General features: G+C 44.9%; 2 protein-coding genes across 10 annotated transcripts in view; both read left to right on the top strand.

Annotated features, from left to right (window-relative positions):
• The window catches only part of MICAL2 (microtubule associated monooxygenase, calponin and LIM domain containing 2), a 231,315-nt gene extending 217,035 nt beyond the window's left edge, over positions 1–14,280 (top strand). For all 8 annotated transcript variants that reach the window (XM_082475982.1, XM_082475987.1, XM_082475985.1 and 5 more), the window contains one exon: positions 1,233–14,280. In XM_082475982.1, coding sequence (XP_082332108.1) covers positions 1,233–1,417 — 185 coding nt within the window. In that variant the 3' untranslated portion in view covers positions 1,418–14,280. The remainder of the gene's footprint in view (positions 1–1,232) is intronic.
• A 512-nt stretch (positions 14,281–14,792) lies between these two features.
• PARVA (parvin alpha) overlaps positions 14,793–27,982 on the top strand; it is a 178,022-nt gene continuing 164,832 nt past the window's right edge. Inside the window, exons 1-2 of one of the 2 annotated variants that reach the window (XM_082476049.1) lie at positions 14,793–15,006; positions 15,196–15,418. In XM_082476049.1, the coding sequence (XP_082332175.1) occupies positions 15,283–15,418 (136 nt within the window). In that variant the 5' untranslated portion in view covers positions 14,793–15,006; positions 15,196–15,282. Of the gene's footprint in view, positions 15,007–15,181; positions 15,419–27,982 lie in introns of those variants that run through there. The other variant, XM_082476048.1, reaches the window with a different exon arrangement.

A 27,982-nucleotide genomic window follows, 5' to 3' on the forward strand; every position in this document is an offset into this window, starting at 1 on the left:
ATCAAGATCTGGGGAGCCACACCCAGACCCCTCTTCTCTGCTCAACCGTGAAGTTCTACCTGTCCCACGTTTATACACAGGGCGCCTTTCCAGCTGGCCTCTTCCCATAGTTCCAAGCAACGGGCAGTGCAAGAGTCCCTCAGCCCCCCAGTGCTCCCATCAAATGATGTGACATTCCCTGCCTCTTCGGGGGCTTCCAAGGCCCAGAACGGAGAGACTGGAGCCCAGGGCTCTCACCTTTAGCTTCTCCTGCCTCTCTGTCCTCCCTCCCATCAAACATGAGCTGCAAAGAGAATGGTGCCTCTTTATTTCCCTTTTGTCATATGTACCTTATTCCTGACACTGTTCTCAGAACTCAGCCTGATGCAAGAGACAGTGGTACCATCTCTGCTCTGGTATCCGGCCCACCGCCTAGTCCCAGTGTGGTAAATAGGAAGGGCTAACAGAATTTATAGAGTCTTCTCCCAAGGCAATAATCTGGTTGACAAGACTTAAAATCTGCCTTTAAAATCCTATTTTGAGTGTCAGAAAGTCATTACTACCTGTTTCTTACTCTTTTCCTTCCTTTCATAAAAATCTTGTCTCCCTGAGGCAATCGAATGTCTCAGGCCAATTAGGAAGAAGGTCATGTACTCAGGGAGAAACACAGTCACAGTCTGGAAACATCCTCCTAGCGGCCAGCCATAACCTCACTGGGCTGCCGCCTGGTCTCTATTCAAAGGGCTGCAATTTGTCATTAACTACAAATGAAAAAAGGATTCTCATCATTGAAATAGCTTCCACTGATGCAGATGGTTTACTTAGAAACTTTTCTCACAGATCGCTTTGCTCAGACATGTTTAGGGGAAACTGCCTTTGTGTTGTCTTGTTGGTTTCTTTTTTGTGAGGGGAGGGCAGGTTGGAGGGCTTGGCAGGACTTGGCTGGTATTAACTCCTTTTTCTCACAAAGGGGTTTTCCCTGTCACTTTATATAGAGTCTCAAGATGAAAACTGAGCTGACAGCAGCACAAAGCACCCACCTTTCTAATCTGTGACTTGGAGGGCAGGTCCCTGGTGTTAAATTCATTTCCTTGTTTTCTCCATGGGAATTAGAGGGCAGAACAAGTCCAGAACAATCAAGAATGCCCATGCCAAAAGTTCTCCTGGGGTCAAGTCTTACCTGAAGTCCAATGTGGGTGTTTTTGTTTGTTTTTATTTTTTATTTATTTTTGTTTGTTTGTTTTTTTCTGTAGAGAGCCAGAAAGATGAGAATGATCCGAATGAGGAGCAAGAAATACTCACCGAGATGATGCAAGTAATTGAGCAAAGGGACAAACTGGTGGATTCCTTAGAGGAACAACGCATAAGAGAAAAGGCTGAAGACCAGCACTTTGAAAGCTTCGTATTCTCCAGGGGCTGTCAGCTGAGCAGGACATGAGGAAGCCCCACGGGGAGCAAGCCGAGGACCAGATCAGGCCAAACACCCTTCACTCACTCCTTCTTCCTTTCACAGGATATGTCAGACCTGGAACGTAACTTATACCATGCTGCAATATTTTTAAAAGAATTTAAGGTTCTCTCATATGTACTCCAGCTGCCCAAGATCCTTCCAGAGATTATAATGAAGAAAATACAAAGACTCTTTTGAAATCGGCAGTCAACTTCAGTGGGTCTCTTAAATTGGAGGTGACCGTGGCAGATGATCAGCATTGTTTTCCGTAGAAAGTGACACAGAGATCGATTTTCCTGCTGCTTTCATCATTTTTCTCTTCCCAAATTCATTGAGTTACACATCTAAAGGTTTTTAAGAAGCTGCCTTTTCATTAATATATCCATATTTGCCTTTTTTTGCATGGATGACCGGTTTCCAAATGTCAGAAAGAAGCAGCCGCAGTTTAAAGATTAGGTTAATATTTAAATTGTGTTTCCAGAGAAAGAGAAGAAACCTTGAGATTACTGATTACATAAAGCAAATAATTCATATAGCAGGTGTTAATTCAATCCAGGGTGAATTTAATTTACCAGGTGTAGTTATAAGCCTTAATATAATATACATAAGCAATGAGAGTTTAATAGAACATTTGAGCCTTAATTTTATTTTTTTAAAAAAAAGAAGGAAAAAAGGAAATAAAACTTTGACTTCATACCAGCAGGATTGTTAGTTAACACCAAATGCTGTTGGCTTAGAAAAGCTTTTTTTTTTTCCCCAGAGCACTCTCCTTATTGCCGCTGGAACATAGTGAAAAACGTTTCTAGAAAATGAATAATTTTGAAGCACTTTTTTGTAGCTATTGGTAATGGCAGAAAGTATTATAAAACTCTTTCATTTGTTGATAAAATATTGGTGAGGTTGATGCTGCTACTAAAAACGAACATTCTAGTGATCCAGGTGAGGGATGCTTCTCAGTGGTGGTCTTCGGTCTAAACAGAGAAACATCTCTGACACTGTGTCCAGGGGTTGCCCAGGAAATCCACGACAAGACAAGGCCACTTCTGCCTTCAAGGTGGAGTGGGGAGCAGTGGTCCCATTTACCAAATCCCAAACTGGGTAATGGATTTTTTGATGACGTTGTCAATGTGAAAAGAAAGCTGGGAGATGGAGTTTGTGCACTGACATGATTCCTGGGACATTTTGACTGTTCATAGGGGAACCAAAGAAAAGATTTTAAATGGTGATTTGTTGTCATAAAGTATTTGATTGTTTTCCCTCAGTGGGATTCTTTGAGGAGTCAGTCCATCATTGACATGAGACAGACTGAAGAACTCTGTTTTATGTTTGGCCTGTCATTTCTGCAAGTGTTTAAATGTATTGTTGGACAAATGGTGCTTCGCAACTGCCTGCAGAGCTAACTTACCTCAATATAAGTTAACCCATAAACCACTTTTGTCTGAGGTGCTGTCCGCGCACTCCAATCTGGTCAGCTGAGAAGCCGGAAATTAGAAGTGTGCTTGGATTTCCCGAGTCAGCCAACATTTTGGGTGGTATTAAAACGCAACCTTTCCATGGATATACCAAGCTCCAAAGGTTGTAGTTCTTTTTCTTTCTTCTCTCCTTCCTTTTTCTTTTTATTTTCTTTTTTCTTTTAATAATCAGGTCTTCTAGTGCCTGAATTCTATTATTAGGAAATATATACAAGCATCTATTTCCCTCTTTCTCTCTCTGTCTCTCTCTGAAAACTGTGCCACTTAGGGCTATTTATCTATTTTTATTTATTTGTATATTTGGTGGAAATGGCTAATATGATTTCTTCATTATTCTGGTTTTCCTGTGTTATAATTTGGAGAAGACCTATTAGCACTAAGCTATTGGTGTATAAGCTATTTAATATGCAAATAACCCAGAGGTTTGGGGCAATAAGTTGTATAGTATTAAAGATTTATGGAGATAGCCAAGATAATATTTTCTGCCATCAGGCATTCAGAGGTAAGACTACAGATGCGTAGGAAGGTTAATTCATTTTAAGAAAGATACACAACTTCAGTTTTCCGTCTAGAATGGGTAGAATTATTCAAGCCCAGTCACCATTTGATGCTTGCATACGTTTAACAGATGATGCTCAAATGTGTAGTGTCTGGGTTGTTTTTGTGCAAAAGGATTAATTGCCACTTATTTTAATTCTATTTTGGTTTAAAAGAAAGATTCTCCCAAGAGGGCCAAGAAAGAAGGTGGTTCTTGGCCCCAGTATTCTGTTGATAGATGAGAGAAGCAATTTGTTCACTCTCTCTTCCAGAGATTATGTTCTGTGGTTTAAGGCGAGTCTTATCTGGCCAAGTTAAAACATAAACCTCATATTTAACAGCCTTCTACTTACACTGGCTTTCAGTTTTCCCAGTACTTAAAAACCATTTTAATGATCATTTCCAAAAGGATGCAAATATTGTGGCTGTTGAACTATGTTAAATGATTGCAATAGAGAAAGTTCTAAGACCCTCAAAAGGTAAAATATTGTACCATTTGAAGACAGTTTCTGTGTATACAGTATGGGTAGGATTATGATGAAAACAGACGGAGCCTTCACTTTCCCATAAAATAACACTTGTGATCAAGGCTGAGCCATTTAGGACTCTGATTGAGACAGAAAGCCCCAGCCTCAGGTCACATTTCATAGTCTCACACAGCTTCTAAGTTAAACCAAAAGGCTCACAAGTAAAACTTCAGAATTTTACGTAAGCTGGACCAAGAGGACCGTTCTTAAACTTACTCTCCCAAACCATTCATTTATTTATTTGTTTAATAAACGTCTTCCAAATACCTGTGGGATTCAGCAGCCCTGTGCTAGATTAAGGATACAGAAAGAACATCATTCCTCCACCCGCAAGTAAATACAAAGATAAACGAGTACAACTCCCAAATAAATAAGCAAAAAATAAAGAACGATTTTTATTATAATCATCAACCTATTCTTCTCACATTTATCTCAAGCACAAAGACTTATCTCCCCAACTATTTGTAGTGCTTCTTTGGCAATAAAAACACAAGTAAGTTCATGTTTCTAAAACTGTGAAAAATAATATCAGGTTATACTGTTTCATTTAAACCTGGACTTTGGCAGTGTTAGGCTGCTTGGAATCAGTGGATGTTGAGATGCAGCATATTAATTGCAGCTGAGAAAGGAAGTGGCAGGTGTTCCCAGCTCTGATGAGCTGCAATGAAATTGATGTTTTCTGCATTCTGGAGGCAGATGACAATTCAGCAATGTCTGTCTTCCCAGGAAGCAGATTTACAGGCTTTTCCTTCCAAACTGAAAATGGCAGCATGTCTCACCCAGGCAGTTGATCAGAGAACTCCCTCAGCAGGGCAGAGGTGGCAGGGGGCAGCTGGGGCTGCCACATGAACGGAGAGAGTGGCAGTCATTGGATGTAGTGAGCTCAAATGTAGGAGTTTATTGTAATAAGAAGGTCCACGTACAGAGGAGCGTGTACTATTTCACCTACTGTTTGTCTTCTAACCTCACTGCTGAGTGGCTTGTGAAAGATTAATTTGCTCCAACGATTGGGAACTATTCACGTGGATTGAAATGTGTTACATGTGCACTGCTATAAATACTGAAATGAACCAAAAATAAATGGTTTTCTGTAGAAAGAATCCAAACATGCGGGTCTGGCACCTCTGAGGGCAGCGTCCGTTTCATTTCTTTATTCCAGTGAAAGGACGTGAGCAAAGCTTTGATTTCATGTAGGAGTCTGTGAATTATCATTGGATGCTTTATTCCCACCGGGGCACCTGGCAGGACTTACCTGGATGTGAGTGGGAGGAGGAGTGAAGAAGGCTTGCCTCAGGTGTATTCTCTCAACAAAGAAAGCTGTTCTCAGAGCTGGGGAGGGGGAGAGAGGGGGCCTCTCCTGTCCCAGCTCCCATTTCTCTTACCTGATACAACCCGGTTTTGTATTTCATTCACGCAACAGGAATACTCCCCTTTGCACGGAGCTGGCCCCTTCCTTCAACTCACACTCTTTCAGGACTGAAGTTTTTGGTTTATTTGTTTGTTTCTGTTCTTAATCCCGGCATTGCAAATTCATGAAATGTGAGCACATGATTCACCAGAATTGCTGCATCAGGTGAATCAAGTGTCTGGTCCCCATCATTTCACACTGAGTTCCCCCATTGTTTGGAAGCTTTTGTCTGCTGGTGGAATATTTGAAATGATTCATTTTTTACATTGACTGTCAACAGAAAGTAAACATAACTGCAGAAGAGAGCTCCTGTTTCACAAGCGCTAACATGCCAAGGGAAAGACCAGCCACCTTCCATGGCATTCTGCAAGTTTTCCTTGTGCCCATGCTGGGGCTCATTTGCCCATAGAGCTACAGACTCTCAGCCTTGAGCTGACCTGCTGGGGAGCTGACTCTCACCACCCCTCAGCCTTCAGGGCAGGATTGATAATTTGACACTCACTCCCTCTTCCAGCTCCTTTCTAGAAACAAAAAAAGCAAGACCTACGCTGTCACAGCTCCCCGAGGAGCCCTCTGACCCTGATAATGGTAATAGATCCTGTGAATGCAGCTCACTTCACCTGCCAGGTGCTGTAATAAGCTCTGTAGGTGCATTATTCCATTTAATCCTGAAAACAAAATCCTTAAGATAAACATTGCCCCATTTTGAGATGATGAGATGGAGACACAGAGGCCCAGGAGCTCACCTGGTAGTCCAGGTACAAAGTGGTGAAACTGGGGCTGGACCCAGATGTCGGCCTCTAGAGCCCAGGCCCTTGACGCCAGGCTGTATTGACCTCTCTCTGTGTCCCCACCCAGACTTGTGCCTTGTGCTTACCTGTTCCTTCCCTTCCTCTCCTAGATCTGTTCTCATTGCCACCCTCTCCCAACACACCAGTGCCCAGCACTGCTCAGGGAAATCTGGCATTAAAAGCCCGAGCTGCCACTTTGAAGTGGTTTTTTTCCCCTTCTGTTCTACATCTATATATACTCAAACACAAAAACAATCATTTAAACAGTTAAATTACCTAACCTCCACCACTGCTCACAAAAATCTTACAGTAACCATGATACCCTAGGAACAGGCACCTTGTTTATCCTGGGGGATCGGGTACTGCTGACGCACTGCCGTGGACCCAACCCCCAGGGGACTTTTTGCCCGAAATTGCACTATACAATCCAATCCCCAGTCCCAAGGGTAGGGAGCCAAGAGCACAGGGCCAAGGGGATGGGAGAGGAAGGACCAAGGAGTGTGTTGGGAACCAGCTGAGAGTGAGGTGGCTTCTGCGGGTCCTTAGGGAGAGTGTGCAGAGGTGGGGAGGAGGAGCAGGGAGGGTGTGGAGCAATACAGGGGTCACTGGGAAGCAGCACTCGTGGGCCTGTGTGACACTGAAATAACCTGATACAGGGCAGCAGTTCCCAATACACTAGAGGCACGAGAATTCAGCCCCCTGCCTATCCCCAGAATAACAGAAAATGGTTCCCTAAGAATTTGGGGGAAATGTGTGTGTGTGTGTGTGTGTGTGTGTGTGTGTGTGTGGTAGTCCCAAAACCATAGTGTGTGATTTGAAAACAAATCAATAGCTCAAGAAAAAATCAACAAGTATAATTATTCTAAACATGGTAAGCTGAGCATGACTCACTAACTCAGGGCTCAAATTCCAGCTCTGCCACTGCTCACTGGATGATATTGAACAACTCAATTGTGCCTCAGTGTCTTCATCCGTGAAATGGGGCTGATCCTCTCTCCCTCCCTTCCTCTCGCCCTGCCTCCCTCCCTCCCCTCCTCCCTACCTTGCAGGTTCCTTACAAGGGTGAGTCTGCCCTACATAGGCTCCAATTTTTAAATGGAAATGGCTAGCCTATAACTTTATAGTCGGGATGGCCATGGTGAATCTCAAACTGTTCAAATCCCAACAGCAGAAACAGAAAACAACACCTCAGATCTCAGCAGAATGGAAAAGAATGGGCAGTTTCTACAAGAGGAGAGGTAAACAGTAAACAAGACCAAGAAATGCACTTCTCAGAGCATTGTCACCTACCTTTTGGGACTCTCTCTGAGTTGGCCTCTGCTGACCAAATACCCAGCCTCTTACAGATCTTTTTGGCCAATGATTCTTCAAGTACACCTTGAAGACACTCTCTGGCCCTGGTGATTCGGTTGCATCTCACCATCAGATGTAATACTTCTAATCTTCCTCCCTAAAAGGAAACATTTAAGTATGAAAAGCCTTAATATCGTCCCCAGCAACGATGAAAGCAGAGGCTCTTGCTCCTGCAGACCACACAAGCCTGGAGGTGGGTGTGGGAAGAAGGTGGATTACAACGGATTACATCCGTGACAAAGAAGACCTTGCTCCGCTGATTACCTGCCCTGGGAAGGGGTAGGGGAGACCTTGGGAATAATCTCGACGGCCTGTGACACAGACCACACCAACAGAATCGCTGGAACCCCAGGTATTCTTGCCTGGCTGAGTCTGAAGCGGCTGACAACTGCCCCTTTCTATCCTTAAAATCTTCACCCCTGCTGCTGATTCTCTGGAAGGTTCTCCAGTCCTCTGCTAAATAACTCAAGTAGGAGCCACTGATTTTCGTGGCTTCAACTCTACACGTAGGTGACGCTCAGCTATCATGCTCAGGTGAGGAAATCCCCCTACTAATGTTTACACTTCATTCCTAGGCACCTGAAGAATAGGTAAGCAGGTCACCTGTCTCTAGGAACTTGGGACACGTTCCACCATGGCTGGATCAGAGGCCATTTGAATAGCATCATCTGTGAGATCCTCAAAAACATTCCCACCCTCAGTCCACCAGGTCACAGACCAAGGCTGAGGTCTGCCGACTTTCCCCCGGCCCAATGCCTTCCCTGCTCACCTAGAGAAGCCCTTGCCCACCCCTGCCCTCAGCAAGTTGGACCCCTGAAGGACATGCCCACTGGCAGCCTGGTCTTCAAAGGCCACTGCTAATATCCCAGAGTTCCTGAGGGGGATGTGCAATAAGAATTCTCACTTAAGGCTCTGAGTCCAGAACCATTTCATTTCACACATTCTTTTCATCCCGTGAGCATACCTTGCTTTCAGTGATTAAAGAGGTCTCCAAGAGGCTCTGTCTAGCTTCTCTCCACATCCCCTGATCCCGCTGCTTTGATGTGATCAGACAACCTCCAATGACTGATTGGGAGCCAGACCCTTTGTAAAACCCTCTTCATGATCTGCAGGCGCCTCCCATATTGTCCCTTAGATGGTATATCAGTTTCCTAGGGCTGCTGTAACAAAGCACCACAAACTGGGTGGCTTAAAACAACAGAAATTTATTCTCTCACAGTTCTGGAGGCCAGAAGTCCAAAATGAAGGTGACTTTCAGGCAATGCTTCCTCTCAAGCCCCTAGGGGAGGGTATTTTCTGGTCTCTTCCAGCTTTTGGTGGCCCCAGGCATTCCTTGGCTGTGACAGCACAATTCCAGTGGGCCTCTTCCTCCCATGTGTCTTCACATCATCTTTCCTCTGTGCATGTCAGGGTCTAAATTCCATCCTCTCCTAATGACACTGGTCTTACTGGATTAGGTGCCCACCTAGTATGACCTAACATGCTATTTTAACATAACTAGTTACATCTGCAGTGACTCCACTTCCAAATAATGTCATATTCTAAGGTTCTAGGGGTTAGGACTTCAACCTGTCTTTTTTAGGGGACACAATTCAACCCATAACATATGGTATTCACGGTTGCGGAATGTGAAGCTTTCCCCAGTGAAAGCCTCTTCCAGTTTGAGTTTTACCTTAATTTGATTTGTGATGCTTAGTTTACCTCTATCCTGGGTTTTTAACCTACACAACAAAAAAGGAACACAGCAAAATAAAACAGAATGCAAAAGATAAGTTGCCTTAAATACGACAGATATAAACACAATTTAGGAAATCTGTCTGAATGGAACACAGGGACTCCAATTATCTCTCCATTATCTTAGTAGTTACTCTTTTACTATTCTTTTAATGGTTACCCTAGAGGTTGCAACATGATTCCTTGATTTATCAAAGTCCAGTATAAATTGTTACTTTTACTTCTTCACAGATAATGCCTGGATCTTAGAACTTACCTTCATTTACTCACTTCCCAATTTAAATGCTTTTGCTTTTGTGCATTTTAATTAGATTTATATATTTTTAAACCCTGTAAGACATTATTATTGTTATTTTATGTAGTTAATATTCTTTTAGTTGCACCCATATATTTACCCTTTTATTTGTTCTTTCTTCTTCCATCTGGAACAATTTTCCTTCTGCCATCCACTTTAGTATTTCCTTTTGTTTGGATCTGCTATTTATTAATAATTTTTCTCAGTTGTGTGTTTTTTTTTTTAACTGAAAATGCCTTTCTTTTCTCTTTGTCTATTAGAGTGAAATCTTTTGGAGTCCCAAACCAGAGCGAGGGGGCCTTACTAGAGGCCCCCGGTTTGGTGCCACCTGAACTTTTGTCTGTCTACCCTTGTGAGGTTGGCAACTGCCCTGCTCAACCTCTTCAGCTGCTGCCTCTGAAACTGGCAGGTGCCGCTAGGGGGAAAGTAGTCCCAAGTGACCGACTCACCTCTCTGGGTTTCCTCCTTCTCCTAGATCTTGGCCCTGTAAGTTCCGTCAGCTTTCCAGTGCTCTCAAACAGATTTAGTTTACATTTTGTCCAGCTTTTCCAGCTGTTCTCAGTGGGAGGCTTGGCCTGTATCGCATAGTATGATGGTCTGAGAAGCTGAACATCCAATTCCCATCTACTGTTAGGAGAATTCCTAGAAGCTGTCATGTAACACTTCTGCTTACATCTCATTCGTCGAAATTTAGTCATGTGCCCACACCTAGCAGGGAAATATAGTCTTTATTCTGAAGGACTATAATCCTAGCTGAAAACTGTAGTTTCTACGACTCTTTGGCAGAACAGATTCTAAAGGCTATAGTGTTATTCTCTCGGTTATTTGCTATGTGATCTGAAGCAAGTTTAAACTGTCCAAATTTCAAGTTATTCATCTGTGTAATGGAGGTAACGATAATATCATATGAGTCTCAAATGAGGTACTAATAACGAATATTTATTGAACTAAGACTTGTTATCTGCTGGGCACTGAGCTGCGTAGTTTATTTATACTAACTCTCTTGATCGTCCCAATAACCTTATGAGGAGAGAACTCATTTTGATGAGAAAACTGAGGCACAGAGAGGTTAAATTATACAGATATTTGGCTGCTGAATGGCAATTTGAACCCCAGACCTCCACCATGACATGGTCCTGCCTTGTAAATCACAAAGCCCTACCTGTTGAAATTGCTGAGGGGACCAGAATAGGAACAATGCTGGGTGACTGAGGGCTGCACGTGCTTAGCTAGAAAAATGGTCCTCTAAGGGAAGGTCTGGGGACAGAACTGCCCTAGTTTGAGTGGATTTTTGAGTGATGTGGGCCACTGGTCATCGGTTTCATCTTACTCAAGGGTTAGATGATCAGAACAGCTCATAAGTTAAACATGGGACTTGGAGAAAGAGACCATAAAGGGGACCCTACAGAGCATGCAATCCCATGGCTTCATTTTAAAAGATCAGTCATTTTTGTGATAAGTGTGTAAATTTTTATTGAAGTACAATATACTTACAGAAAATTGCTCAAATTATCAGGTAAACACACCATGAATTTTCAAAGTAAATACACCCATGTAACCAGCACCCGGATCAAGAAACAGGGCATCGCCAGCTCCAGCAGCCTCTCTCATACCTTCCCCCCTCCCTGTTCTACTCACCACCCCTCCCAAGCCTAACCATTACCATGACTCTAACATCAGAGACTAGTTTTGCCTGTTTTTTGAACTTCATATGAATAGGATGATACAGCATATGCTCTTTTGTGTCTGAATTTTTTTTCGCTCAACATTATATTGTGAAGGACATTCCTATTGCTTCTGTAGTTGCAAACTGTTCATTCTCATCGCTGTATAACATTACATTGTGTGACCATCCCAATTTACCTATCAATTCAACTGTTAACAGGCATTTGAATGGTGCTGCTATGAATCTTCTAGAACATGTATATGGGTACACAAATGTACTCATTCTGTTGGGTATAACCTAGATTGAAACTGTCGATCATAAGGTAAGTGGGATGTTCAGTTAGTTGGAACTACCTTGGTTTCACTTTATTGATGATGGAAATGAAAGTACGGAAAGGGCAGATATTTGCCCAAGGTCATCTAGCCACTGAGCTAGGACTGGAATCTGAGTTATTCTCTCCCAGGACGGTTTGCTTAGGTCTACATTTCGAAGAGAGACTGGCCTAGAGAGTCAGCAGAGTCTCACAGCAACACACATGTAACTCATGAGGCTGTCCTTATCATGTAACACCTGGGTAAGATGAAACCAATGACCGAGCATGAGAGGGGCAGCTGGTCAGTGGGGCCATGATTGTAAATCTCAATTTAGATTAGAGGGAGCTGGTGCAGGTTCTTCTTTGCATCTTATCAATGAACAGCCTGCGGTGTGTGTCCCTGATTAAGCTAGATTTAGATTCTGTCTTCTTCAGTGCCAGGCCCCAGGCAATGTGCTTTCCAATATATTATGTCATTTAACCTTTGAACAAACACCCAATCAATTCATATCCATAAGGACTATAAAAGCATACTATCAAAAGAGAGTATATAAATATCTGTAAGCAAACCAGAGCAAGTTAGAACAGTGCTTTTCAAACGATCTATGGTGAAGGTGCAATCCATCGCAGATCAATATTTTTGTAAAATACAATAAAAAAGAATAAATATAAAATTGCACTGTTAAATTGTATAAAAGTTTCTAAACACTCTAGTTTCTACATTTAGATCATCAAGGACTAACAGCAGTTTGCAGACAATACTGGTTTTCAGACTACACTTTGAATAGCACTGATTTATAACTCACCATCCATTTCACTTGGCCTTTCAAGAGAGATTGATAATTATCTAAGAGGCAGAAAAGTTTGAATAACAAGACATCTGCATAATTCTGAGACCTTAGAATCCACTCATACCCATATAGGTTACTGTCACCTTAACGGGACTTTACCAGTCCCCTGTCTTTATCAACATAACTTCAACTATTCAAAAAAACTCTTGCATAGAAAGATGAAAGTTACAAATAACTTTATTGTTCAAGAAATTCCCCCAAAATCTCATTGAAATGAACATAAAACACTTAAACTTTTCAATAGATAACATTAAAGACTATTTACCCTCCAAGACTCTTTGAAAATCTTGCCTTGTGTCCACCAATCCTAACCTAGTATATTACAGTCCTTAGCCAAAGTTAATCAAGCACTACCCCCACTGAAAGACCTGCCTTAAACCAGATTCCAAAACCTTATAAATATCCCTGCTGTGCTCTCCCCTAGTCCAAGATGCTGCTAAGACTCTGCCAAGGCAGGACTCTCCTTACCATGGTGTACAATAAACTCAGCTTTGCCTTCTCTACACCTTATTTTGCTGGTAGTTCCTGGGAGCTAGCATCCAACAATCAAGCCTTTGTTTGTTCCTCCATTTAGTCTTGTTCAGTCATTTTCAAACTTCAGTATGCATAAAAATTACCAAAGAGGATTGTAGATGCAAAAGCATGCGTGAGCAGTTTAAGAGATCTCCATGTATAAATTTGACCATGTCGTATTTAGAACCTAAGCCCTGCATACAGAAATCAGCAATTGGTGAAGAATAGAGAACCACAGAATGTTAGAGCTGGAAGTGCTTCTAGGTGCCCGAACATCAGTGCATGAATCAGCTACATCAAAATCACCTGATGTAATTAATCCCTGTTAAAAAATACCTATCCCTTGGTTTCACTTCAGATGTACTGAATCAGAATTTCTAGAGATGGGCCCATGAATGTAACAAACTCCCTAAGGGATTGTGAAGCACAATCAGGTTTGAGAACCGTTATGCTCTCCCACCACTTCATTCTGTAGATGAAGAAACAGAGACTCAGAAATGGGAGTAAACTTGCCCAAGTTCACACAGCTCAATCACACAGCTATTGAGCTGTGTGTCTCATGATTCCCTGATAAGAGTTCTGAGGGTGGAGATCAGATTTTGGACATATCCTTATGTATAAAATATCCTGAACAAGAATTATGAATGATGTAATCAAAACAGGATTCTACTTTGACATTTCAACATGTCTTTAAGGTTTATCAGGGTGGTGGTGTGGGAGCAGGTGGTTATTGTAATCTCCCTCGTGAAAATTCTAGCAGTCATTGTGAGTTCTCTGCTTTCTACTAGGCAAGAGGAAACAGCTAAAGCATAACTTTCAAAAAAGGTAAAATTACCACTCTTAAGCAAAGACAAGATGAACACATATCTGCTGAGAATCTATTGACCACCTTGTTAAATGTATGTTCTCAGGAATCGTTGCTTGTTAGTTGGCTGACTGGCTCAAGTAAAGGTGGATGGGTCATTACAAGTCTTTAGGAAGGTGTCCTAGGAAGGAAGCACAGCTGGCCCTCCTGAGAACTACAGGTAGGCCCTCAGAAGAGGTTCTAGGTCCAGGCAGCTACTCCCACGGCTTTTCATTACTCAGACCACAAGGCTTCTTGAGCACACTTCGTTGCTCCACTGTTTTGTTTCTCTACTCCTCGGCAGGCCTGTGGCTAAAAATGGACGCCCCCAGTCTTGAGTCTGCATTATCATCACTAAGTGCTGGACCTCTGACAACTGTCTCTAGCTTAGATTCTTGATGGAGACTATCTGATTGGCTGCTCTCCAGTCAAGCATTAGGGCCCTTTGGGTCAGGTGATCACTCAGGGTCAATCAGCTGTAGCTACTTGGAGGAAACAGTTGCCAAGGGGTTGTGTGAGTGTGAGTGTGTGTGTGTGTGTGTGTGTGTGTGTGTGTGTGAGAAAAAGAGAGAGACCCGGAGACAGCCAGGGGAGCCCAAGTGAGAACCTCAAGTGGCCAAGCACAGTAAAACGTGCCTTTTAATCATTTCCAGCATGAGTCCTTGAAATGGTGGCTTTTGTGCCCCTCCCCTGTAATCCCCAATGAGTCTGGTTGTCACTCTGTCGCTTTTATTTAGGCAAGATAAGTTGGGGGCGGGGAGGGGTGGGGAGGCGGTTCTCACAGGAGCCGATGTACCTTCCCATTCATGTTTCCACCTACATTTGGGATCCTCCGTTGTACAAGACATTGAGCTGCTAGAAACACATGTCTCTAGGTGTTGGCCTGTGCTCATGAACTTCAAACTTCTCACTCTTGGATGGGGGTGAACAGGAGGTTGACAGCCATGGATAAGTGCAGGAACAGCTGGATGTGTCCAGCTGGCGGGGCCCGAACACACTTTGGTTCCCTCTATTTCTTCCTGAGCAGGCTCACTCTCTTTCATGGGCACAAGACACGGGCCTAATAACTACACTTAGAAATGCAGGGGAGGAGCGAGCTCCTCACCCAGCAGCCGGGCCAAATCAGCGGGAGACAGAGTAGCAGGTGGGTTCAGTTCAGCAATCACTGAACCCCGGGTTGGAGCGAGGAACTCTGCTGAGTGCGGAGCCGGGGCAAGTGCGGCCTCCAGGCTCCAGGGCTCCCAGGCTGAGAGGGTCACACACACCGAAACAGGTAAGGCCGCACGTCCTGCAAGGGGCAGATCTGGGGCATCCTCCCTGCTCCGGACAGCGGCGGGGCGCGGGCCCCGAGCGCGCAGCTCCTTTCAGGGCGGAGGGCGGCGCGAGGGAGGGAGAGAGGGAAGGGAAAGGCGAGCGTGAGCTGCCTCAAATGCTTGGAATAATTCCGCTTCCGTTTGGAAAGCCGCAGCCTCAGTCCCGCCGCGCCCGCCGCGTCCGCCCGGCGCCCGCTCTGCGTCCCGACCGGCCCGCGGCTGCCCGCTTCGTCGCCATGGCCACCTCCCCGCAGAAGTCGCCGTCTGTCCCCAAGTCCCCCACTCCCAAGTCGCCCCCGTCCCGGAAGAAAGATGACTCCTTCTTGGGGAAACTCGGAGGAACTCTGGCCCGGCGGAAGAAAGCCAAGGAGGGTGAGTGCGGCCCGGGCCGGCGAGCGGCCGGGCGGGGGGCCGAGGGGCCGGGGCTCCTCGGGCAGGGCGGGAGCGCGCCGCGGGTGCCCGGCGCGGGGGAGGGGGGCGCGCGGCGGTGCGGGCGCGCGCTGCCCGGGAATGTCTCACGGGGCCGGGCCTCGTCGCAGCCCTGCTCTGGGTCGCCCGGGCGCTGCCCTCCTGGGCCCCGCGGCGATCGGGTGTGGCGACTCGGGCCTGGAATCAGGCGACGCCCGCGCTGGGCCGGGGGCCGAGGAGGCGGCCGGGCCCGCCAGCCCGGAGGCGGCGTCCTCCCCTGGGTCCCGAGTCCCCGCCTTCTCCGCGCCGAAGGCTGGCAGTTTCCAAGTTTCTTCTGAAACTTTTCTGGGCGCCGTCACTCTCGCTCTTTGCCTTCATTGGTCTTTGAAATCAGATCATTTCCTAGACCTGCTGAAGTGTACGGTAGCAGCCTTGGCCTCTGGATCTCTCGTCCGTTCCCAGGGCCCAGCAGGGCTCTATTAATGTGTAGATCGACACCAAATGTTTGTCGAACGAATGAGTGGAGAGGTGGCTGTCCTAGCGGTCCCGCCTTGTGATAAATGATAAACTCGCACCCAAGGAGGAAACCTCGATTAGACACACACACTTGTAGCGTCCTGGGCTCTGACCCTTCTGTGAACTCAAGAGTTAAGGGCTCTCGCAAAAACCATTTCCTTTTCCTCACCAGGGTGAATTGAGGTGATCTTATTTTTTTCCAGGACAATTTACATGTAAAATATTTTGTCCCATGGGCAGATTTTGCATCCTTTTTTTTTAAAATTGAAGTATAGTTGATTTACAATATTGTGTTTGTTTCAGGTGTACTGCATAGCGATTCAGTATATTTTGCAGATTATTACAAGATAATGGGTATAATTCCCTGTGCTATACAGTATATCCTTGTTGCTTATCTACTTTATATATAATAGTTTGTATCTGTAATCTCACACCCCTAACTTGTTCCTCCCCGCTTCTCTCTTTCCTTTGATAACCACAAGTTTGTTTTCTATATCTGTGAGTCTGTTTCTGTTTTGCATATACATTCATTTGTATTATTTTTTTAGATTCCACATATAAGTGATATCATATAGTATTTGCCTTTGTCTGGCTTAATTCACTAAGCCTAATATTCTCTAGGTCCATCCATGTTGCTGCAAATGACAGTGTTTCATTCTTTTTTATGGCTGAGTAACATTCCACTGTATATGTATATATACACCACATCTTCTTCTGGTTTTTTTTTAAACATCTTTATTGGAGTATAGTTGCTTTACAGTGTTGTGTTAGTTTCTGCTCTATAACAAAGTGAATCGGTTGTATGTATACATATATCCCCATATCTCCTCCCTCTTGCATCTCCCTCCCACCCTCCCTATCTCACCCCTCTAGGTGGTCACAAAGCACGGAGCTGATCTCCCTGTGCTATATAGCTACTTCCCACTAGCTATCTGTTTTACATTTGGTAGTGTATATATGTCAGTGCTACTCTCTCACTTCGTCCCAGCTTACCCTTCCCCCTCCCCATGTCCTCAAGTCCATTCTCTACGTCTGCATCTTTATTCCTGTCCTGCCCCTAGGTTCATCAGAACCATTTTTTTTTTTTTTTTAGATTCCATATATATGTGTTAGCATACGGTATTTGTTTTTCTCTTACACCACATCTTATTAATCCCGTCATCTATTGATAGGCACTTGGGTTGCTTCCATATCTTCTTGGCTATCGTAAATAGTGCTGCTATGAACATTGGGGTACATGTATCTTTTTGAATTAGAGTTTTCATCTTTTCCAGATATATACCCAGGAGTGGAATTGCTTGGGTCATACGTAGCTCTATTTTTAGTTTTTTAAGGAACCTCCATACTGTTTTCCAAAGTGGCTGCACCAATTTACATTCCTACCAACAGTAGACAAGTGTTCCCTTTTCTTCACATCCTCTCCACCATTTATTTGTAGCATCCTGATTTTTATTTTGAATAATGAGGTGACAGTTCGGAAAAAGGGCTAGTGACTGGTGTGTAGGTAGAAGATGCTTAGTTAAAACAAATTTTTATTTTCATAGACTTCAGTGGTTTGGGAATAAACATTTTTAAGTTTGTGATGATGATATGTAAAATAAGTTTCATGTTCCTGAATTATCTTAAAGCATGAAAAAGAACTCGGTGTTGAGAATTATCAAACTTGATACAAAGAACTAGACTTCTATTCTCTATATTGAATTGAGAAGTAGCAAAACATATCCCCCAAAATGTCCCCGCCCTCCCCCCAGTGTGCTTATTTCAGAAAACTGTTGTGTGTAGTTGGTAACAAATTGTGAAACCCTGGATTGGAGAGTCTTTTCCTAGGTATCCCTGTAACTTTTTCCTACAGTGTTCCGGATATGGGCTCTCCAGCTTGAGACTGGGCAACTCAGAATTACTGAAGCTCATGACCTACCAGAAGTGCTCACCCCACTTTGCCAACTCTTTAGAAAAGTTTACTTTATATTGAGCTCAAAGGTGGTCTCTCTGTATGTACTACTATTCTGTTCATGCAGCCAGGAGAACGAGTGGGACGGTGGCTCTTCACTTTCTCCAAGTGGACCAGCCTGTTTTGTGGAGTCCCTTGAGCAGTCCAAACATCCTCTGTTCCTGTAGCTGGTCCTCACAGATGAGCTTCATGGCCCCCTGGTATCCTATCTTTTCAGTTTCAGTCAGGGTCCCTGCAAGAAACAGAAGGACAGATTAGTTGGGATTTTAAAAATAATGTGGTGAAGGGACTATTTACAGAGGTGTGGGCAGGGTGAAGAGAACCCAGAAGGATGCTGAGACACCCAGGAGCTACCACCAAGGGGAAGCCATTACCACCCCTAGGCCTGAAGGGCAAGGGGAGCAAACCGCAACCCACTGAGAGCTGGAGCTATGGAAGGGGGGCTGCCTGATAGGAACTGTAGCTGTAGAGGGACACAGCCACTGTCGGAAATGTGGAGATGGAGCAGGGAGACAGTGGCGCAAGAGATACTTGCACGTTCTCTCTCTTCTGGCCCTTGAACCTCTTGCTGGTGCTTCCCATTGGCCAGACCCAGGGGGAAGTCACCAGGGCAAGGGAATCTGGGTGATGCAATAAGTCGGGGTCAGCTCCCTTAGGGCGCAGAGCAGTGCAAAGAGTAGATCATAGTGGGAGTGTTGAGAAACGGAGAATAACTAGCAGACTCTCAAAGTGAGCTGCCCAGAAGTCAACATAGTATGGTGGCAGTCCGGTCCATTAGGACAGGGCTGTCACCTCCTTTGTTCTAGCATAGATACCACATTCTATTAATGCAGCTGAGGCTGCTTTTCTTTATTCTGCCAGCAACATCACAGCTATCTCTGAGCTTGTTACCAGGTTACTCAAAGACATTTTAATGTTTTTTGCTCCTAAATCATTCCCTTCCCTATCTTGGATTGGCTCAGTTGGGTTTTTGAAACCAAGTGCAAGATCTTATTTTTATCCTTGTTATAGTACTTAACTGTTAAGTCCTGATTCTGTTATTCAGTCTATTAGTTAATCCAGGGGATGTAAGGGGGTGAATGGAAGAGCATGTGCTTCTTCTAAAGGGATGCTGTCACCCAGCTATAGCCGCTTGCTGCTACACGGGGTGGTCCTGCAAAGTCAAAGAAGGCAGTGGAGTTGGTCTGAAATGACCTGCTCTTGGCGAGCACGTGCCAGATCTCAGTGATCGTTGCTTTCCCTGTCAAGGGCCACTAACCATCTCTTCAGTAAAATAAGGCTAGGTCTTGCTCTGGATCCTGCATAAACTCACAGCTCTGTGCTTTGCAGAGACTGCCTTCTTCCATGTTCCCCCTAGTGTTCTGGAACCTCCCATTCTTCATGATTCCTCAAGATCATGGACGTTGGTCTATCCACAAATTACCCCAGTGCTTTGGCATAGAATTCTCCTGGACCCAAGGGCTCCCATTCACTCACTTGAAACCTGTTGTGTCTCACAGTCGGATACATGTTAGAATATTTAGGTCAATAATTTCATATTAAAAGTATGTTTTCCTAAGAATACCTACTAACATATATCATAGAATGACTGGAAGTCTCATAAGAATATAGTAAAACTAATGATCACTCCTGTGTTTCATAAGAAAAAATAGCACGAGGGAGGCAAGAGAGAATAGAGGCTAAAAGCATGGTCTTTGGGACCAGACATATTTGGGTTTGATTTCTGGTCTGGCTCTTTATTTATTGCTATGACTTAGGACAAGTTCCTCAATGCTGCGAAACCTCTGTTTTTTCTTCCATAAAATGGGAATAAAAATTCCTTCCTTACATGGAGGTTGTGAGGCTTAAATGAGACAAAGCATGGCACAAATAATGGAAGCTATTAAAATTGACAGCTCAGTTTTAAGTAGTCTTTAAAATTTGAAATAGTCTTTTCATTATGGACTGCAAGAAGTTTCCACAGGTTCTGCAAAAAGCTTCACACGACGGTATGAAGCCTGTGTAGCACTATTTTGGTCCCTTTAGAAGTTAGGGATCTTTCTTTGCAAGTCAGATCATCCTGTTTCCCAAGATGTCACATTTCAGCATTTTAAAATATCTAGTCCCATTCTCATGAGTTGTAGCTAGGTAGCTTTTGTTTTTCCTCTGTGGAGCTTCTCGTTTTGGGTTTCCAGTCTCCATTTATGCTGTGTAGTTCTTAGACTAGCCTTTCCGAGTCTACTTGCCAAAGGGCCACTTTTCACCTGCCTTCCTCCAAATCTGTCCTCACGACTTGCTCTTTCCAGGAATGCCATCTTGAATTGTATCTCCCAGCTGAAGATACCCTAAATTAGGCCTGCAGCAATGGTTATTCCTATATTTTAACCACTTATTTATTATCCCTCAGAGTTTTTACATTTTGTCTGGTGCCCAAAGTGTACCATTTTGGTTCTCGTTGGCTGTCCAGTGTAACTGGGGGAAACCCCCAAATTCTGCAATAGATTTATGGTTTCTAGAGTGAGCAGATGCCTCAGCATTGCTGAGCAATCCTTCTCTCCTAATCAGCTTGCATCTTCATTTTCCAAAGCGCCATGTTGAAACCCTTGTCACTCAAGCTCTTCCCCAGACCTTGAGATAGAAAATTAAGTGCCAGGTATGAACTTGTTCTAATTTTCTTCACCCGCCCCCACCCGCCAGTCCCATCTGTATCTACACCTGTCCTTTCCTGTTCCCTCCCTCTCTTAGTCCCCTCCAAGGAGGTCCTTTCTTCCCTTGCTCATGAGGCCCTTCACTTCCACTTCTTCCCAGACTTGGCATAGCCATATCCTTTTTCTCATATCCCCAGTCTTTTTCATGCTGCTCTAGCCCCTTAACATCTGCAAATATGCTTGAGTCTTTGCCGTTTGTAGACACTCCCGATGCTGGTTTCCTCTTAAGTTGCTCACCAGAGGCCTTGGGAAAGTTGTCTGCACTGGCTTCCCCTTTCTGAGCTCCTTGTCACTTGCTGATCCGCTATTCCCATTCTTTCACCAGTTATTTATTGAGTTGCCTGCCATGTGCCAGGCACTGTGTTAGGTGCTGGGATATGGCAGGGAAAAAACAGACAAAAATCCCTGCCTTCATGAGCTTGCCTTCTAGTAGAAAAGACAGATCACAAACAAGATAAATTGGTAAAATGTACATATTGTATTAGAGCAGTGATAAGTGCTCTAGAGCGAAATAAAGCAGGGAAAGGGGAAATGGAGTGTTGTGGAGTGAGGGAGGAGGGATGGTTGGCAGTTTTAAATAGGGTGTCTAGAGAAGGCCTCACCGAGAAGGGTTTACTTGGGTAAGGTCCTGAGGAAGTGAGGGAGCACAGTTTGTGTATCTTGGAGAAGAACACTGCAGGCAGAGGGAATGGCAGATTCAAAGACCCTGAGGCGGGAGTGGGCCTGGTGTCTTGAGGACAGCTGTGGAAGGTGGTGAGATCTCAGGGGTAATTAGAGTGAGGGGACAGCTGTGTAGTGTTCTGGAGGCCATCGTAAGCCTGGGGCCTTTACTCAGAGTGACGCGGGAAGTTTTGTGCCGAGGAATAATATGATCACGCTTGCTCTGCTGGTGGTAAGTGGCTGAGGGGGGCAGGGGTGGAAGCAGGGAGGTGAGTTAGGAGGCCACTGTAATGATCCAGGTGAGAGACAGAGGTGGTCTGGTACTGAGCGGTGGCAGTGGAGGGGTGAGCGTTCAGTTCTGGATATAGTTTGAAGATACAGTGGATAGGATCTATTGAAAGATCGGATGGAAGGTGAGACAGTAGAATCAAGATGACTCCAGGGTTTGGGTTTGAACAAACCCAAAGATGGAATTGACGTTAACTGAGTTGGAGAATTCTACAGGAAGAGCTGATTTGGTGAGAAAGAGCAGGGCTCTCTTTTGGACCTGTTTAGTTAGAGGTGCCTCCTGGGCTTCCCAGGGGCCATATTGAGCTCGCAGTTGGTTCTAGGAGTCTAGCTCAGGGGAGGGTTCTGGGCTGGAGACACCTCTGTATGTAGGTGTATTTAAAGCCATGAGACTGAATGAGATCATCAAGGAAGGAGTATAGGACGTGGAAGAGGTCCATGGACTTTCCAACGTTTAGAAGTTGGGAGATGAGGAGGAACCAGCGAGAGAGGCTGGAAAGGAGTGACCAGTGTGATAGGAGGGGAACTGGGAGAGGAGTCCTGGAAGTCGATTGAAGAATTTATTCTGTTCCCAAGATTTACCCTTCACTGGCCGAAGTCTCCAGAATCCAGTCTCCTCTTCAGTCCTCACTCCACTTGGGCTCTTGGTGGCGTTCGTATTATTCAACTTTTTCTTTTTATAAATAAATAAATAGATAAATTTATTTATTTATTTATTTATTTTTGACTGTGTTGCGTCTGCATTGCTGCACGTGGGCTTTCTCTAGTTGTGGCAAGCGGGGGCTACTCTTCGTTGTGGTGCACGGGCTTCTCATTGCGGTGGCTACTCTTTGCTGCGGAGCACGGGCTGTAGGCGCGCGGGCTCAGTAGTTGTGGCTCAAGGGCTCTAGAGCGCAGGCTCAGTAGTTGTGATGCACGGGCTTAGTTGCTCCGCGGCATGTGGGATCTTCCCAGACCAGGGATCGAACCCATGTTCCCTGCATTGGCAGGCGGATTCTTAACCACTGTGCCACCAGGGAAGTCCCTCAACTTTTTCTTTTCCTTAAAATTCTCTTCTCCCTTGATCTTATCCACACTGAATTGTTCCCTGTGTCTTTATTTTTTTCGGACTCCTTCTCGAGCTTCTATTATTTGTTTACCTCTCAGCAGCATTTCCCGGGGTCCTGACTTCACCTGCTTTGCCCTCTCATTCTGTTTTCCTCTCCATGGATTATCTCACTTACTCCCATGGCTTCAAGGGCCACCTGCCCATCTGTGGTTCCCCAATCCACATCTCAAATCCAGATCTTGTATCCAGACACATCTTTCCACTGTCTCCTGGATGTGTCACGGGATCCTCAGATTCAGCATGCCTGTAATGGAATTATTATTTGTCCCACTTGCCCAAATCTGCTTCTCCTCTTCCACCATCCCACCAGCTGCCTAAGGTGGAAATGTTGCAGTCGTCCTCTGTTTCAGAGGTCAGCAACTTTTTTCGAAGAGGCAGATCGTAAATATTTTAGACTTTGCTGGCCCTCTGGCCTCTACACAGCTCCGCCCTTGAGGCCACAGATGATAGGTAGATGAACCAGTGTGGCTGTGTTCCAATAAAACTGTACTTATGGACACTGAAGTTTGAATTTCACATAATTTTAATATGTCACAAAATATTCTTTTCCTTTTGTTCTTTTTCAGTCACTTGTAAAATATGAAAACCGTTCCTAGTAGTACTGGGGCTGTGCAGAAATGGATGGAGGCTGGATATGGCCGTGGGCAGTAGTTCGCCCACCCCTGCTCTGTTTCACCCCCACAGCCAATCATCTCTCATGAAGTCCTGCTAATTCTGCCATCTAAATATTGCTGCCTTAATTCCGGCCTCATGAGTGCTCTTTCTCTTCTTCGGAATTGCTCATTTTATTAAACTTTAGCATCTTTATTTTCCACCTGAAGTATTGCCGTATCCACCCCACTAGTCTCCCTAGCTCTGGTCCTTTTTTGTTCAACCCACCCTTCATCCTTTTGCCGATATGTGGTTTTTTTTAAGCACCAAGATAACATCTCCCCAACAAACTTCTTAGCGTGGTGTTAAGTCCGTGGTCTGCCCTTTTGGTCTAGTCTCCGTTATATCCCTTCAAGAAGCCTCCATTTTAGCTATACGAAACTGCTCTTCATTCCCCAAACACATCGTGTTCTTTCACGTGTTTTCACCTTTACACGTGTGGTTCCATGTTTCTGGAATGACCTTCTTCCCTTCTCTATGCAACAAACTCCTGTTCAATCATTGAGACCCAACTCAGATATCCCGTCCTGCTTGATGCCTTCTATAGCTCCCCTAGGAAGAGTGAGACGCTTCCCTTTGTGGGAAGACGCTTCCCTTTGTGCTGCCCTTTGTGGCTGTGCATGTCACATTATGATGAGAGTTCTCCTCCTGTGCCCCTCCTGCCTGGCATAGTATTTAACACATAATGATATTGCAATGTCTATGGAATGAATTTCCCCGTATTTACCTTGGTGAAAACAGCCCACCACTAACTGGTTGTGTAATCTTAGACAAGTCTCTTCCCCTTTGCCCATTTCTAACATCAGGGGATTAGGCTAAGTAACCTTTCAGGGCCCTTGCAGCTCTGGTATTCTATGATTTCTGAGCTCTCATTTCACCAGGCTTCTCTCAAATTCAGTTTTATTGTCTGTGTAGGGTGGTCTGGGAGTGACATCATCACAAAGACCTCTTTCTTTCCTCCACTAATGAAGGCACCTCTGTGTCGGGAGGCGGAGATGGAAACCAGGATAAGTGGGCTGTGGCCCAAGGACACCTCCATATTAGGAATCGGTCTCCTTGTCTCATGGAATATCTCCATTTGGTTAACAAGCGCAGTTCATAATTATGTTTTAGCCATTAGTACAGGAGGAGAGATGAAATCCTTATGTAAACATGTGTAAGCATCTAAAATCTCCACTTACTGCCATGGGAAAAAGAACAGTTGGGAAAAGTGCTACAACAATTTTAATAATAAAAGGCTTTAAAAATACTTTCAAAAATAAAAATAAAATACTTAAAAAAAAGATGTAAACATTCTGTTCCATATTCAATATGTTCTGTAGCCTGCAGTCAGTAGGAAATCCAAATGAGGGCTTTGCCTGAGGACCAGGGTCCCCGGGACAAGATGGCTTCATCCTTTCTTTTCCATCTTCCCGGTAGACTCCAGAGGACAGAAGTTGTGTTTGTTCTGCTCACATTGTATCCCAGGTGCCTAGCACAGCATTGGTACTTAACAGGTGCTCTGCAAAGCAGTATTTAACTGCCGGAAACGTCAGCGGGGATAAGATGCCCAGGTTACTTTAAACTCTGTTCTAAGCTTCGATGACTCTTCTGGGGCCCTGATTCCATCCAGGCCTCACTTCTGGCTGTGTGTGTGTGTGTGTGTGTGTGTGTGTGTGTGTGTGTGTGTGTGTGTGTGTGTGTGTGTGTGTGTGTGTGTGTGTGTGTGTGTGTGTGGTGGGGGGGCGTAGAGGAATCTCTTTACCCTTTGTGGGAAGACATTATCACTTAGCTCTGTTATTTGACAAACACACAAAGGCCCCCGAGACCAGAGGTGTGGGTCCTAGAATCCGCGGGTGCGGATTGGGCAGCGGCAGCAGTGCGCCTGAGAGGAAGCCCACTGGCCAAGGGTGGGACAAGGCCAGCATTCTTTGTTTTCAGTTGTGGAAATGGCATTGCACACGTTCACGTTAAAGTGCTTCAGTGAAGAGGGACCGAGGTGGAGTAGCCTAATTGCAAGATTTGGGGGAGACAAGAGAAACGTGCAGACGGAAACTCTACAAGAGAGATTCACAATCCCTTTCGTTCCTCCAAGTTGGCCCTGTTCCCCCGCCCTGTTTATCCCTTCTTGCCTCTCTCAGCTTCATTTACTAATTGCGGAACTAAGGAAATCTGAAAATCGGCCAGAGCCCGGTCACGATCGTTACTTCCCAGCAAGGGAGCTCCATCACTACAACTCTCCCCACTCCAGCCCACCAGGAAAAAGAACCTCCCAAAGCAGAGGGTGGCTGATGCCAGGCCCCCCTGAGCTCTGCCTCGCTGCCGTTCATGGTCGCTGCCCCCTTGTCAGGGCCAGGAAGAACGTCTGCGTGGGGTGGGAGCGCTCTAGCACTTGCTTAAAATCTGGTTCTCCTGGCATTTACTAACTGATCATTCTGTTTGCTCTGAACATACCCACCTGCCGCAGCCTTAGAAAAACCAACTTTGTGACTAGTGTCATTGGCTTCCCTTCAAACCAGCCTTAGGGAAATGTTAGGCCATGGATGGAAGAAGCAGTGAACTTCATCAGTTTGAACAGAAATATTCTTAACTACTGCACACTCTCTTGGGGGAAGGAAGAATGAACCAAATCACTTAGCTCCTGACTTTTTAAATAAAAGTTGTTTTTTCTTCCCCATTATAAAATTAACCCATACTTATGGGATTTATGGGAAAATAGAAAGAGAAAACAATCATGCAATGTTCCAATTCCCAAAGGCAATCACTCTTAGGATTTGGGGGTTTTCTTTTTCTCTTTTTTCCTTCTTTATAACTTTTCTTTTTTTATAATTGTAATTATACCATGTATATTATATAGATAAAAATTCTGTATCTTAATTTTCATTTATTATTATAATGTAAATAGTTTTCATGTTATTATAGTTTTTAATTAAACATACTTTTTATTGGTGCATAATATTCCACTGAGTGAATGTCCAATTGTTTACTTAACCATTTCTTTTGGTGCTTTTTAAAATTTTTCTAGAAATAATGCCTAAAGTGTTTTTTTTTTTTTTTTTTAATATTCAGAGTAATTTTTTTTTGACTGGAGCTCCAGATGTACAATTACAGGGTCAAAAGGTAACAGCTGGATTGCTTACTATCAATATTTTATAATTGATAACCAGGAGACATGACTGCTTTTGGGTCCGGGTGGTCTTCCTGGTAGGTTGTTTGAAAGTAAAACCAACATTGTTAGGCTGAAAGTTTCTGTTCCTGGCAGGACCAGGTCACCTGTGGGGTGGGGTAGGATGGGAAATGAATGGGTCAGGAGAGCACAGATTTCCATGCTGGCCACTGATATGTGCAAAGTAAGCTCTAGTACAGGCAGGTCTTTATTTCAGAACATCCTCTCATGGCCATTCTTCACCCTTCCATGGCCTGGTCTATAACAGGACCCAAGGTGTGGCCGCCTTGGGAATAATCATCCTTGAAGTCACAGCTGCCACCCTCTGTCACTCTGAGTTCTCACCAGGCGCATGTAAGACCCAGTGGAGGTTTGTTCAAGAAGTCCCTCCTTCCCTTGATCACTTCCTCCCGTTTCCTAATCTCTGAATTCTTGGACTTGCCCCACAAGTTGGTAACCACAGACAAATGGGAGGTAATCACAAGACAGGGGGCTGAGTGCCACAGCAGACAAATTTGGATCTCAGGGGTGAAGGACCCCTTAGGCGATGTGGTGCTTTCAAGCTGGGTCTTGAAGCCAGAGGAGGAACCCCACAGGCTGACAAGAGAAGGGACGGGATTTGGGAGCCTTCTGAGTTTCAGGTTGGATTTTGACAGAGTGGGCAGGGTTGACGCCTCTGGGGTCGGTTTCCTCAACCTGCTTAGGAGGCGGTAGTCAGGTGTCCCATTTCATCTCCTGAGAATGGATCAGAGCCAGCTGGAGCATGTAATTATCACACCCAGCACCCCAGGGAGTATTTCTGGGGAATCACTTGTGGAGGCAGATCCCCTCCTTAGGAGTGATGTGTTGCGGGCATTTATTTCTTCGCTGAGTCATATCCCATTTCTCTTCACTCACTCCCTTATCTCTTTTAAAATCCAGAGGCAACTCCCCTCTTCTATGCTGTGAAAAACACAGCCTGACACTGAGGAGCTGGGGATGATGCAGCAGATCTCCTGGGGCTGACGATGTTGGACGGCCGATGGGCAAGGCTGCCGGCCTGTGTCTGCTCCCTCAGTGATGTAAACCCAAGGTCGCAGGGCTCCCGACTACACCACAGGGCTCGGTGGAGCCAGGCTCTGCACTTGTTTCTTTCCAGGAAATGTTCATCGGTAGAATAATCTGCCAATTGCAGTATTACATTGACTTTTCAATTCAAAACAATTCTTCCTAAAGCAGTTTTTGTCTTGGCCAGCATGGCTTTGGCTATGGGGCCTGCTGGGAGGGAAAATGCATCCTGTGGGGCAGGGAAGTGAGAGAGGAGTTCAGGAAGGGGGTCTGCGACACCAGTCACCCAGTGTCGGGGGCAAGGGCACTCCTGGTCTGTGGCCGTGGGCACCGAGATGGCAGGGTGCAGGGATTCCTGGTACCTTTTGGGTGTCTGAGTCCTGAATCAGGGAGGCTCATCCAAGTGCAGGTGGGGTCTGAGATTCAGGGTCCTGGGGACAGAAGCTGGCAGAACTTAGCAGGCAAGTCAGGACCC

The sequence above is a fragment of the Balaenoptera physalus genome (assembly GCF_965194825.1).
Source record: "Balaenoptera physalus genome assembly, chromosome: 10".
NCBI classification, from domain to species: Eukaryota; Metazoa; Chordata; class Mammalia; order Artiodactyla; family Balaenopteridae; genus Balaenoptera; species Balaenoptera physalus.